This window comes from Tyto alba, unplaced genomic scaffold (genome assembly GCF_018691265.1).
Source record: "Tyto alba isolate M040663 unplaced genomic scaffold, T.alba_DEE_v4.0 Super-Scaffold_33, whole genome shotgun sequence".
NCBI classification, from domain to species: Eukaryota; Metazoa; Chordata; class Aves; order Strigiformes; family Tytonidae; genus Tyto; species Tyto alba.
In genome coordinates, this window is record NW_024881308.1 from 13,727,574 (window position 1) to 13,741,654 (window position 14,081).

The following is a 14,081-nucleotide window of genomic DNA, read 5'->3' on the forward strand; positions in this document are numbered from 1 at the left end:
TACAAGTGATGTTAGTAACTTTAGGAACTTTTTTTGTTCAGTCTTGCAAGAAACCTGATAGCAATTCAATTAGAAAATGCAAATGAGGTCACATATTTCCCACAGGAGTGCTGAATTACCCCAGAGGAAACTGAGTGATATTCTAGCATAACAATAAATACTTAAAATAAAGATTCTTGTACTGTTCTTGTCTGGCTGCCTGTTGTTGCAATTAGAAGTATCAATCGGACCTGTGAGTAAAATTTGGAAGGAAAAGGAGGAGAGAGGAGAGAGGAGAGAGGAGAGGGAGAGAAGAGAAGAGAAGAGAAGAGAAGAGAAGAGAAGAGAAGAGAAGAGAAGAGAAGAGAAGAGAAGAGAAGAGAAGAGAAGAGAAGAGAAGAGAAGAGAAGAGAAGAGAAGAGAAGAGAAGAGAAGAGAAGAGAAGAGAAGAGAAGAGAAGAGAAGAGAAGAGAAGAGAAGAGAAGAGAAGAGAAGAGAAGAGAAGAGAAGAGAAGAGAAGAGAAGAGAAGAGAAGAGGAAGAGAAGAGAAATTATTAATTAATATAATGTCCCTGTAACTTGCGCCAGGATTTATGAAAGATAAACTTGAGTAGGATAACACTTCAGGAGAAAACAAAGTAAAGTTGGGCTTTACTTATCTGGAATTAGCAGTTCAATGCCTTCTTTCCTAAGAGTGCATGCTATTATTTCTAACAATTGGATACTGATTCAACCAAAAGTCTAAAAATGAAGATTATGCTTGTGAACAATAATACTGCTGAAGACTTCAGTCTTCAGAGTGTCCCCTGTTTCTTAGTTGCAGAAACTCAAGTCTTCCTAAGTACATGGATAGAATATAGTCATTCGTGCTTCACTTCCCACACTACCCTCTGTGTCCATACAGTTCGAGCTCCTCATCACTCCTCACTGATCAACATCCTCCACTCCCTGTGTTTGCTTGTCCCATCTGAAGTTCTGGCCCACTCTTTCATATTGATCTTTTCTTTATTCTTCAGTGCTTGTATGTGTCTAGGCATATTAAGGCGTGTCTGGCAATTTTTTTTCTTTATTTGTTTAACTGTTTTTCTGTAATTCTCACCTCATGAGTTAAAATCTGGATCATAGAAATAAAGCATAGAAAGGAATTCACAGCATAAGAGCTTGAAGACACAGGATATATTCAGTACATGTAGGATGCCAGTCATCTGCTGCTGGTGACTTATTTTAGAAAAAAAATATTCTTTTCTGTGAATCATGTTTATGTCAACCTAAGTTTCTCATTGTCTTAGCTTCTCAAATTCTGAGCATGGAAGTATGTAAATTTTTGCAATGTTAAATCACTGGGAATGGTGCAATTAAAACCTTGCAAATATATGGCTAGGCAGCTAGTGTTTAAAACACTGAGAACTACTGTCAGAAATCAGTCTTTTCTTAAGCCCAGCTTGTGTTTTATTATGTCTCATCTTATTTGGGACTTCTTTCATAACCCAGGTATGAGTCCACAGCCATACAATATGAACGTGAAAAGCTGATTCTTACAGCCAGAGGTTTTTTTATTTAAAGCCTTTAAATAATCATCTCTGGCATTTTACCCAGCTGAGATTTTAAATTCCAGAACAGCCTTTTATTGCTGATCACAAATACAAAGGTCTCTGGGCAAGGAAAGGCTTATTCAGCACTGATCTTGTTTATGACCTCGGTTATTGTGCTAGCCAGGACGCTCTGCAAGAGGCCTGAAAGCGATGAAGATGTAGCCTTCCGTTGATGGAAGAAAATGACAGCTTAAGTGGGAGTTGTGCTTCCAGTGCTCCTGGTCTTCCTGATGCTTTCAAGTGGGTGTGCCTGGAAGAAATGGGAAAAAGAGCTACTGCATTTGTTCCCTTTCCTTCCTTCTCTTGCACTAGGATGAGATATTATATATGAGATATTATACTGGATGAGTATATATGGCATCAGGGTGATGAAGTTTGCCCCATCAAACTGTGTTATCCCTAGAGAGGGGCTGAAGAAATGAGACTGTATTTGTCATCCTGACTTTTTCTGGCCATATTTATGCACATTTTAAGTACTGGGTCGTTATGCTGGGACTGTCCTGTTTGATTGTCTCAGTGAGGGATCCAAGGCAGTAACTATCTCCAGTAAAATGGCAGCTGGCATCGTTTTTATTTCTGTATCCTCATTGGTGAAATAAGGCCTTGACTGATCATGGTTGGTGACGGTAGATACAGAGATTTCTGTTTCCTTTAGGTAACTGGTGAGACATTGTTTGAGTTTTAACAAATCAGATCAGTGGAAAAGATGAGAAAGCAGATGACTAATAAATTAATATCCTATAGTTGTTACCAGTGAGAGTGCTCATCTTAATTGTGGAAGTCTAATAAAGATTCCTCAGGTGACTTTTTCTGATCTCATGGTTAAGTGAATTTGAACATCCGGCATTTACTCATCAAATGAGATGAAAGTGATGTTTGTAAAAACACGTGAACTTATTGGCCTGGTTTTCAGGTATGTTGAATCACATTGTCTTGCACTGAAGCCAAGATAAGATATGACATACAGGTGCTCATTGCCTTGGAAAATCAGCCCATTGTGGGAAGTTTCCAAGCACTGCACTTGCCGCATTTAGTTCTTAAATAGTCAGCATCTTACCAAGGGTCAGGCTCAAAGCCATACTAGAAAGATCATCCGTAAGTGAAATTCACTCCAGATCTGTCTTCCTTCAAACAAAAAGAAGTCCTAAGGATTGAACTGCCTATGCGGAAATAAGTTTTTTCTGATAAAACAAAACCCTTGGACTGCTGCGTACTGCCTGCCTGTGATGTGTGCCTTGCCCTTGCAAGATCAAAGCCTTTGACCTCCGGTTTCACATTCTTTGTTGTTAACTGCTGAAGTCTGACTGCCACTTCCAAAAACCATCTTCAACTGGATTTCCTAAAAAAACTTTCACCGCTGTGGTAATCCATTGACAGTTGCGTGTAAACATGAGTTTGAGTGAAGACAAAAATTGCTTCATGCAGGCACATCCATTATAATAAACCTTTTTTTTTAGGGGCTGAAAGTGTCCTCCTATCTTTTCTTTAGCCCAGCAAGCTGAGAAATCTTGGTAGCTACAAGCTCAGGGTGAGGAGAGGCTTAGGTTGTTCCCAGCCTCCAGAGGCCAGGTCCTTGCTCGCTGGCTGTGGCCCGTGGTGGTGCAGCGGCATCGCGTTCTGCCCCTGGGCACTGCCGGGCAGAGCAGCGAGGAGAACCAGCCGGGCACAGGCGTCCTGGGGGGCCCTTACTGCCAGCAAGGAGTGGGATTTCAGACTGTCTCCATCCAGTAAAGCATTTAAACACACCCTTTAATTTCATCATGCGAATGGAGAGAAATTTAATGTGTTCGCATGTTCAAATTTAAGCATTTGCTTAGGTGCACTGCAGAATTGGGGAATAAAAGATGAACAGCCTTTTCTCAAGAGCCTCTTGAAATAACCAAAGGATAACTTGAAAGGGCAAACTGGCACGCCTAGCACTGGGGAGAAGTACCAGAATGAATTACTTTGCTTTGTGCTAAAGTAGCAGTGGTGCTTGTGATCTCTTAAATCTCTTGTGATCTTTTTACTTGCAAACATTATGAAGAGAAGGAATATTGTTACATTTAATTCATTATGATTATTTGATTCATGTATCTTTTGAACCTCAATGGCTTTAGAAAAATAAAATGAGATTAAAATTTTTTACAGGCTTGTTAAGGGGTAGATTTGCTCCTGCTTCTTTCTGTGATGAAGAACAATTGTAGTAGCCTGAGTTCTAGAAACAAAAGAAATGTGTTTTGGAACAATTTTTCAAATTATTTCTTTGAAGTTTTATCTGGGTGGAAGAACTCAACTTACTAGTCCAGAAATTTCATACATTTTTCTTGACAATGTATATGCAGAACAAGAGAGGTAATATCAAGCTGCAGTAGCAGTTTTTACTGCATAGCGTATCAAAATCTACCACCTTTATTCCATTCCTATAGGTATCTGAACAGGTAACAAGTATGTAGTATTCTGCAATTTAATAAATAGCCATGCTCTTGAGAAGTACTTGTAGTTCTGAAGCCATTGTGCATGGCTTCTTCCAATTATGAGAATTACATTAACTTGAAGATAGAAATGTCTTTTTGTAAACACTAGAAGTTAGAGTACAACAGTAATTTAGATGTTTCTTAAACAATCCTGCCTAAGAAGCACTGCAAGATTAGATCTTACAAAGGGAATGTGAAAAGGTCAAGTTGATGTGGGAGCTTTACAAGGAAACAGCCTCATCAAAAGTTTTCATGTTGGGATAAGATGTTTGAGCCTTAAAACGAGAGAAAAATGTACATCGAGAGCTGTGCTTTGTGGATGATGTCATCTTCTTCTGGTCATTGAAGTCTCTTGCAATATTCAGAGCCTGACAATGACAAGAAGAGTATCACCGGTGCTTGAAACCTGTGGGAACCATAAAAGATTCCACCAAAGGCAGATGGATTTCTTAGGTACCTGCTTTGGTATGTGATTCTTCCAGAGAATGGAAGAGGAAGAGCATCATGTGAAATCTTGAAAGCAGTGCACAGTCCAGAAGATACCTCTAATCATCAGTGTGGTGAGGTACCACAGGACAGGTTTCAACACAGCTCTGCCTCTGCACCCCAGCCAAAACTTCCCTCATCCTAGAGATTCCTTCCTCATTTCATGTCTGCTTAGTAATGAATGTGAGTGTGCGTTGCCTGCAGGTGGCCTTATTGTGCTTGTACAAAAGTAAAGCATGTTGAAGGCTCTGGTGACTTACCAGATTTCAACTTAAAACAGTGATAATTTGCCAAACCTTTAGGCAAACAGAAGGTGTGGGTGAGTTCAGGATATTTCTGAATTTCGATTAAATTGTACTGGGAAGTTAACATCATCTGCCCCTGGTGATCAGCCACCTGAAAAGCCCCATTCTGGCTCAAGGTGCAAGCTTTCATGTTCACTGCGGTCTGCGTCTTCAAGGTCTTTATCTGGGCCACTAACCTTGTTAGGTTTTCTGATCAAAGAGAGCAAATTGTGTTAATTTTCTTAAATAATAGTCTTCTAAGGCAACTGTGGGTTATGCCCAGAGCTAGTGGGTGTCTCTTTTCTCTGGAGTCCAGACTTAGCATTTAATTACAGTTACCCACTAAGGGCCCTGCTGCATCTTTTGTGAAGGATCTTCTGTTGTCTGACTTAGAAGCCAGAGTGTTGTGTTGTCCCTATTTAAAAATACCTGTTATTCTTCTTCAGCTTTTTTCTTGCTTTGCAGCCCTACAAAACTAAGGAACATTTTGATTCCTCTGTCACACTGATGACATTTTATTAGTTATATCAGATAAAATTTTCCAAATCCTGCAAAGCCAGTCAGATACCTAACAACCTTAAATTTGCATGCATGCCTCATTTTCCAGATATCAAGGAACAGTGCACATACAGGCAGTTGCTCAGCTTTGACACAGACTCCTTGGGAAAGAGGGGCATTTGGCATGCCTGATGCATGTGTGTGCATTTTACGTGGCTCATTCTCCTCCTCTGGGGGCACTAACTCTGTTAGATTTTAGTCAAACTTTTTCTTCCCTGTCAGCTGATGTGTTCTGGAAGCTCATGCACTTGCCAAATCTGACAATTTTTCTTACTAATTGACTCTAATGTGAACTGTTCTATGCAGCCCCACTGCTAGCTGCTAAAAAAAAAAAAAAAAAAAAAAAAAAAGTAATGAATTTTTGCTTAACTAGCTGATTTAATTAAAATGTTTTATACTGTAATTGTATGGTTTCTATAAATGGAGAGGTAATTTTGTTTGATGAGTTCCTAACCAAACATAACATTCCTGACTGTGTGTAGCCAGGTTTGATAAAGGTCACAAACACTGAGATTCCACTGTTTGCTTTTGTAAGTCGTGATGATCAAACAGCTTGATTTGGCACTTGAAATATCGTGTCAGGATTGGTTCCCTGTATTCCTGTTTATACCAGAAATTATTAGTATAGTTTTAGGAGCAGAGGGGGTTCTTCAGTGTATCTGAACACTGTTCATTATCTTTAAAGTGGAAGTCTACTGCCAAAATCACGTCTCATTGTCAATTAGTGGCTTCTCTGCAAACACATTAATTTAATGCCCCTGCTGAAGAACTGTGCACATTGGAACATCTTGCTGCTAAAACACAAGTTTTTCAGAGCACTTTGACAGAAATCATTCATGAATAGCAATTTATGCCATGATGGTAATGGGATGTGACATGAAGCTATCTTTGATTAAATTTACCACAGCTTACAACTATTAGTAAATAGAGCTAATATAGATAGTCATAACAGATTTCTAGAAGGTGGATAAGGAGAAAAACATATTACAGATTCCTTGCTTGTGCAGTTCCTAAAGAATACCTTCACGTAGAATGATTGTAATAAATGAAAGTCTAAAATATAAAGTCTAATCCTAAAATGATTTTTTTCCTGTCTCCAACTTTGGCAAATTCAGCAATGACCTAAATAAAAAAGAATCAATTACCCTAAAATAAATAAATTTGCTGTTTGTTCTGCAACCCTTTCATTATACTGTATGGGAACACAAAATGAAATATCTCTCTCTGCTAAAAGATCAAAAACTGGGGAAATGGTGCATTTTGGGAAAAAAAGGCTCATTCGTCCTCCACCGCCTTCCCTGATGTCAGCAAAGTGTTGTCTCCTTAGAACAGAATTCATGCAAATATTTATTTTGTAGCAATCTCATGTTCGTTTTTTTAAAGAACTAAGCTATATTTTCATTGTCTTATTTTCTGTTTGGTAAATATAATTTTCTCCTGTCCTTTCTGCAGCTGCCATGGAAACAAGCAAAAAAGCTTCAGATTAAATATTTTTAAATAAATTTTTTCCTTGGTAGAAAATGGTACCAGTCTTCAAAATGACTATTGATACAGGAGATGAAGGGAAATAGTTTGAGCAATGGGCTAAAGGTGGCTTTGCAGCCCCTTGTATTGATAAAAATGTATTAAAAACATGTTGCCTCAGTTAAACCCTAGGAGTCACACTAGAACCAAAGCAAGCCAAGTATTGTTTCTTTTCTGAAAAATGTCTAGTGCAAAGTGTTAAAGATCCTATGAAAATAACAAGATTGGCATATAAATAAAGCATAGGTTAAATCATAAATAATTTTGATACTTGGGAAATAAAAGCCTTACTACTTCTCCTCTGATTGCAAGTACTTTTCATTGCAAGTGCAAGAATAATATATTTTAGTGCTGAATCTAGAGCATTTCGTTTTGCAGGTTGAGCCCTATAAAATTAATAATCTCCAACAAACATTCCCTAAGACACACTGTTATTTATATGCAGAGAATGGTGGCTTATTTATCCAAACATTAGAGTGATCCAAAATGTTCAGCTAAGCAGGAACACAAAATATGATATTATATTATGTAAATGGGTTTGTGATACGCTCTGCTGGATAATAACTTCCAGATGTCTCTGTAGCCAGAGGCTGACGGATATCAAAGGCAGGTTGGCTGGGAGGGGAGACGTGCCAGCTGGCAAGACTGGCTACTGCTAAGTGTAGCGGAAGGTGAAAGCTGGTATTTCTTCACACTCACTGGTTTTATCTGTGGGCTAGTGAAAAGTCAGTGGCTCACAGCCTTCTTTTTATGAGCAGGATAGGGCTTGAGGGGTTATAGGGATCCCACGTGTCCTGTTCTTTCACTGACTTATTTTGCAACCTCTTTTGTGAGTAGGGATTGAGTTTAGTCTGAGTCTCCTAACAAATGAAAGACTGACAAGCCACAGAGTAACACTGGCAGGAGCTTATAAACTACTTAGATAGCTATTCTGACTTACCTTTTATCATCAGCACTAAATGCACACAAGGAATCTCCCCGAGCTCTCAACGCCATGGTGTAAATGGAGTTAGTTGGAGCACCATACAATCTCACCAGTTTGGAGTCAGGTTTCCTAAATCTGTTTAGTATTAAAGTCGAACACCCCTGGGGGCTTAGCTACCTGTCCTCTTCCGAATGCAGCAGGTTGTATTCACCATCATTAAATGCAATGCTAGACTGAAAAGGGAATGGAAATTACTCCTGTGAAATGCCATTGAGGTTACTGACATGGACTTTAAGAAAGCCCTACACCTTCTGTGGAGCAGCGTTTGAGAAGGAAGATCTTTGCACAATCCTTATAGATGAGACTGCACCTGTTTCAACCACACATTGCTTTCTGAGAGCTTGACCTGTCATCTTAGTGAAAGCTTTCCGATTGACTTCAGTATGGTTTTCATTTACTTTAACTGATAGCCAAAAAAACCCCCAAAAGAGTGGCAAGGGGAACTGTAGGGTAGATTCTGCCACACTGTACTGTGGTTAATCCTCAGCTCATCGGTGCCACTTCCTTATCAAACTCAGGGAAGATGGTCTCTGAGAGACTCTTTCCCTGTCCTACAACGGCTCACAACAAATACCATAGTTGCACTTTTCAGAGAAAGAAGCATTTTATTAGCAGAAAATGCAGTAGGTGCATTATGATTTGCCCACGTTGGCACTGCACATACATATGTTGTAGTTGTAGTTGTGGGCTGCAAGCCCATTAGAAGAGACACTGGACAACTCAGAGCAAAGTGTTAATCCCAGGTTTGCAGAATGTAGGCTTAAAATAATACAGCTAGCATGGCACACATTGCATCACTTCATTAGCGGCCTCTAAAAAATTCTGCCACAATATGAATACTAAGGCATTAGATCATACTGAATCCAAATTCATAACAAATTTACATCCCAGTATGGTCTTTTCTCCTGTTGATTTTCTTCATCCCACACTTTGTAATCACTTTTTCTCCTTGTACTTAAAGGTTTTAATCTTTTTTGGTTCAGCTGTATTTCTCTAGCTTATCGGTGTCCTAAAGTAATAGACAGGCATAATTACTGAATTATCTGACTATTTTATATCCTCATTTAATTGTCTGTGTATTGCCAAAGACCATGCTTATATGTTCCATATTTGGTGTTTGATCTTGTTGTAACGACTTATAAATGTCACCGTGTAATTTTCAGAATGGAGAGTGGATTTAATTTTCCACTGGGCATGTGTTTCATGGACTGGTATCTCTTTTGCTACAAACACCCATCATCCTTTCACCATATGTGAGAGGGTGATGGCACCTCACAAAAGCAACAGGAGAGAAACCCTAAAGCAGTAGCACTCGAGGTGCTTGATTTGATTGTGAGAAGGATTATGGACAGACTGTGTTCTGATGATACTACAAAAGGTAGAGGAATATTTTTTCTTTGAAAATGTCTGCCTGAGATTCTGGAAAGCATATGGCTAGTAAGGCCATAAGAGAAAGAGCAGTTATTATCTCAGGGAAAGCTGTTACTCAGCAAAAACAGAATTATAAACTGTATTTTATAATTAATTTAATTTGGTGTCACATTCTGCTTTTGAGTTGAACTTTAGATCCTTGTAAATTCAAAAGTACAGGAGAGTTTTCTGGGGCTTGTGGTTAGTCATTGGTGTTATTCCAGAGATGTTCTTGGATGTTTCAGTCAGAGATCTGAATAGTTCTGGCATTTGTACTCACCAGACTTTGTTACGGCATTTGTACTCACCAGACTTTGTTACAGCATTTGTCTCACAGCTTTTAAGCAGTAGAAAACATGTACAATGTATTTAAACAACACGAGAGAAATTAAGGTCATGAGAATGCATTGTCAACAAATGAAGATAAAAAAGAGCTGTTGTTTGAAAAAAAAAAAATTGTTGTTGCAAGACGCTTTTGGAATTCTGCATACCAAATTCAGAGTCATGTTGATGATTTATTCTAATGTAGGAAAACATCATCAAGAGTGACAAGCAAGCTAGTCACTGTCTAGTCACCTGCCAGCAAATATTTCATAAAGACTAAAAAGGCTGGTACTGCCTTGCTGAGCTGACACTAATTATTTCAGTATACATGGAGCTTTGGGATTCATGTTAATTCTCAAGTCTGTCTTTAGTTCAGACTCATTCCACTGTGTAAACTCAGCAGAGCGCAAATTATTTGACCATCCTTTCATAATCTGTCCCCATGCTCACTTGCCAATTATATAAACTGATCCAAATACCTGTTCTCAAAGGATCCCCATTTGGGGATCGCAAGCCAATTAAAAAAAAAAAAAAAAAAGTAATATCTACTTGTCTGTAGTTTAGGTCTGGTAGTCATATTTCATGTTACCATTCATTTCTGGTTATCTTCTATAGATAACATTGTTTCCATCAGTGTTCAGAAAAGATACCTTTCTGGTGATAAAACCCCTTTCAGATTAAATCTCTACGGATATCACATATTGCATCCCATAGGAAGAATGAGATCAATGGTACCTACCAATATCCCAAATAGCCTGAGAAAGTCTCCCACTGCTGCATCACGATGCTGTTTCTTTGTTCAGTACACACTTGAGTATGTTTAGAACAACATCTAAATATTGAACAGTTGTGTAGTGATCTTGCAGCAACTTAGTGACGATGATTGTCGAAGGTGTATGAAACAGCATTCAGTAAAACATAAAACAGCAGTCACCTTAGTGGCATGAGTTAGTGTGAGAGAGGATTTGAGAAATGTGGCTATGTGTGTGACTGAAAAAGACCATACTTTCTGGGAAAATTCAGCTCTGGAACTGGCTCGTTTTTAAGATTTGCAGTAAAAATATCTGCAGTTTTGCATAAACACTTTCAACCATTGCAGCCAGTGGATGTCTGTCCTCCAGAGGTAACACCAATTGGAGCCATAATCAAGATGTGAGAATGGCCTCCTTGCTGCTATGCCTAACTCCTGGCATCCAGAAGGTCTGCACGGCTTTGGAGGCACCACTCAGTTCCATATACTGTTTAGTTTTCATATACTGTATATTTTTGAGGTGACTGCCTCCTTTGTTGCACTTCCAGATCAAGAACTGAAATGTGCCAATAGATGGATTTACATCAAACTATAAACCTTGAAGCAGTGAATCCCACTGAAATCAGTGCCTACAAATAGCTGCTTGCAAATGTTTGTAGGATGTTTGAGTTTGTACATTTGGAGTAAGACAAAAAGTGACTCTGGCTTAAAATTGCAGGAGACTCAGAAAATACTTTGATGCTTTTTCCTCCAGTGTTCTTGGGGCTTGGGGCATTGGTTTTTGGGGTGGGGTTTTTTTTGAGAAAAATAGCTGAAAACTGTAAAATTCAGACAATAGTATTCCCAGTGGATCTTACCTCAAATGAAGATAATGTGGCTTGCTGTCTTTCTAATTTATGAAAGTTTAAACATTTTCTGGTGGGAGTGCAGGTCACCAGATGGTTAAAAAAGCTTGTCTCTATTAGTTACCTTTTCTGCAGGCTTTCCAGAAGTAATGCCTGGAATACTAAAAAGCCACAGAGTATTTAAGTATTGGTTAACCTGTGAAGAGTCTCTCCAAATCTACATTTCATTGATTCATTATGCTATTAGGCAGAAATTTTCTAATAATGAACCACACTCTTTAAGTCCAAACCATGGTCCTACCATTTCCATTTTTATGCCACAGCATTTTAATGTGTCCAACACCAAAACATGCTGTGCGCAGAATCTGTAGCTTAAAAAAAAACAGTCACAAAGAAGGACTCAAAGGTGCCCTAAATAATGAAAATCATTAGCTAACTCAGACATGTTACAATTTCCAGGCTGTGTGAGGAGATGTGTATTTGGGATTTGCGTTCAAAACCCAGCTCTTTAAAAATGTCATTCCTCATGAAGCACTAAGAAGTTGAACTAATTCACCTTTGCAGCCATGGAACTGACTCTCCCTCTGGTTGTGGTTTGGTTGGTTTGGCAGGATACATCTGCACAACCTCAGACTGCAGGTTTCTGTAGCCCTGCTAACACCAAGGAGCAGGGTACCTCCGTACTATAAAACTGGACCCATGGCACAGACTGTAAAGAAATCCTCTTCCTTTTTTTGTGTTCTGATAGGTTGCATTTATTAGAAATTTGCAGAAACTTCTTTACTCCAATGTGCTGCTAAATCTCCTTGCAGCTGGTGTAATGAAGACGATATATTCTGGGAGGCATCTTGATTTGAGAGTGACAGCTCCATATATTTGTGAAAATGAAGTGGCAGCAGAGTTGCCAGTAAAGCATATTGTGTCTTTGTGATGCAGAAATATATCATGTTAATAACAATAATTTTCACAGTTACATGTGACCATTTGCACACAGGGAAGCACTGCAGTTGGGAGAAGTTCTAAGAAGCGAGGAAGAAACTAACTGGTTTTGCTTCCTTGTTTCCAAAACAGCCGAAAGGAAGGAAGACCATGCCTGGAGAACTGGCGCAGCAGCAAAGCGACACTCTGCTCCCGTGGCGCCAGCACCAGAGCGCTAACGGCCTGCGGCGACAGAAGAGAGACTGGGTCATCCCACCCATCAATGTGCCGGAAAACTCCAGAGGACCCTTCCCACAGCAGCTGGTTAGAGTAAGTTAAAAAAAAGAAACAGAAATAATGAAAATAATAGCAATCTTGCAGTGGGTCTAGTGAAGGTAGTAGGTGTGGTCCGAGCTCGTGGCATGGGAAGCCTGGCTTGAAGCACAGGCTCTCTGCTCTTCCTCATGCAGAAAAAGTTGCCTTTTACACACTGCTGAAACGCTTCTTTTCCAGAGCGACTTGCCCCAGATTTCCCTCCCCCAGCTGAACGGCAGCCTAATCGCCTCCTTCCAGCCAGTCCCTCAAGAGATGCTGGCGTTGCTGCCAAGATGGCACTTTGCCCAAGCTCTCATCCAGAAAACAGCTGCAGGTGTAAAGCTGGGCTTGGTGACACCCAGCGACGAGGGGGTGCTGCCTCCTTCCCTTCCTTCGTGCAGATGCGTGGTGGGGCTCGAGGAGGTTGGCTGCCTGCCGCCACTGCAGATGGATCCCTCATCCACTGTATGTTGCTAGTTTCTTTCTTTACAAGGGTGATGTCTGAGATCAAGTTTACCCATGTGGTTTTCTGTGATGATTATTGGATGACAGGAAAAGAAAAAGAAGTGAAAAGGGGCCTTTGACAGACACATTTGGTTGATATACTATTGCTGTTGATAAGTGTTAGCAAAATACAAATACATGTTGCTATTACTCTTGTGGGTGCTGGTTTCAGTTTTTGGAGCAGCCGAAAGCTTAGCTGTTAAAAAAAAAGAGAATTCCCTGGCAGCCTTTTTCAACTTTTCCCTTGGAAGAAAATGGCAACAATTATAAAATTTCAGAACTTATTTTGAGCAACAGTGGTGTGTCATTGGCATCCCTTCTCAGGAAGTTCACCTAGTCATCTTGAAACAGTGCCTGGATTCAAATGAGTTGACATCATTACCTGTTTCACACTGATTAGCTGATACTCTTCTGCACAGCCCATGTCTGGGAGGAAGAAAGGAGCTTGCTGAGTCCTTTAGAAGTTCAAGTGAATTTTGCAGTGACTCATGCAGTGACTGTAGGTGCATGTTTCCAATTCACCAAGTATTCAGAAAACTTGAATTGTTGATGTCATTTCTTTGTGCAATTAAGGAAGTACACCAAGGAATAAAAAAGTAGCAGCTGGCAAATGTTTTTATGTCTGTCCTGGAAAACAGGGAGGGGAACCAAGATGTCTGTGTGGTCAGCAGTGCTGGGTATGGAGTGACCCGTTAATGTGTTGTCCTACTAAGTTGAAGAAATGTCTGAAGAGGATAATAACCTGTTGTGTCAAAAATATCTTCCTAAATCAGATTAATAATTTAGATTAATTCCTCAATTCCTGTGAAAAATACTTGCAGAATGAATTTACGCCCTGTCCCACTCCCTGCTGATTTCTTTTGAGCTTTGACTACACAGCAAGAGGACAACTTGGCACCAGCTTACCATGGCAAATCTGTTGATTTATAAGGAGTGAAATCTCTGTGACACTTTTCCCCCCTACAGTCTGGAGATGAAATAGGGCTCAAGAATGCAGAACTCCAGTATTAATGAAAGTGACAAATAATAAATTTTGTACAAGTATAGAAGAATTTATATTTATCACTAAACTACCAATAACTGTGGAAAGATAACCTAGCCGATGGAAACAGAGAGCTCCCAGATGTTCAGAAATACATTCCACTGCAGT

General features: G+C 39.6%; 1 protein-coding gene across 3 annotated transcripts in view; it reads left to right on the top strand.

Moving 5' to 3' along the window:
• CDH4 (cadherin 4) overlaps window positions 1–14,081 on the top strand; it is a 553,545-nt gene that overhangs the window by 374,017 nt on the left and 165,447 nt on the right. For all 3 annotated transcript variants that reach the window (XM_033010416.2, XM_033010414.2, XM_033010415.2), the window contains exon 4: window positions 12,266–12,442. In XM_033010416.2, coding sequence (XP_032866307.1) covers window positions 12,266–12,442 — 177 coding nt within the window. The remainder of the gene's footprint in view (window positions 1–12,265; window positions 12,443–14,081) is intronic.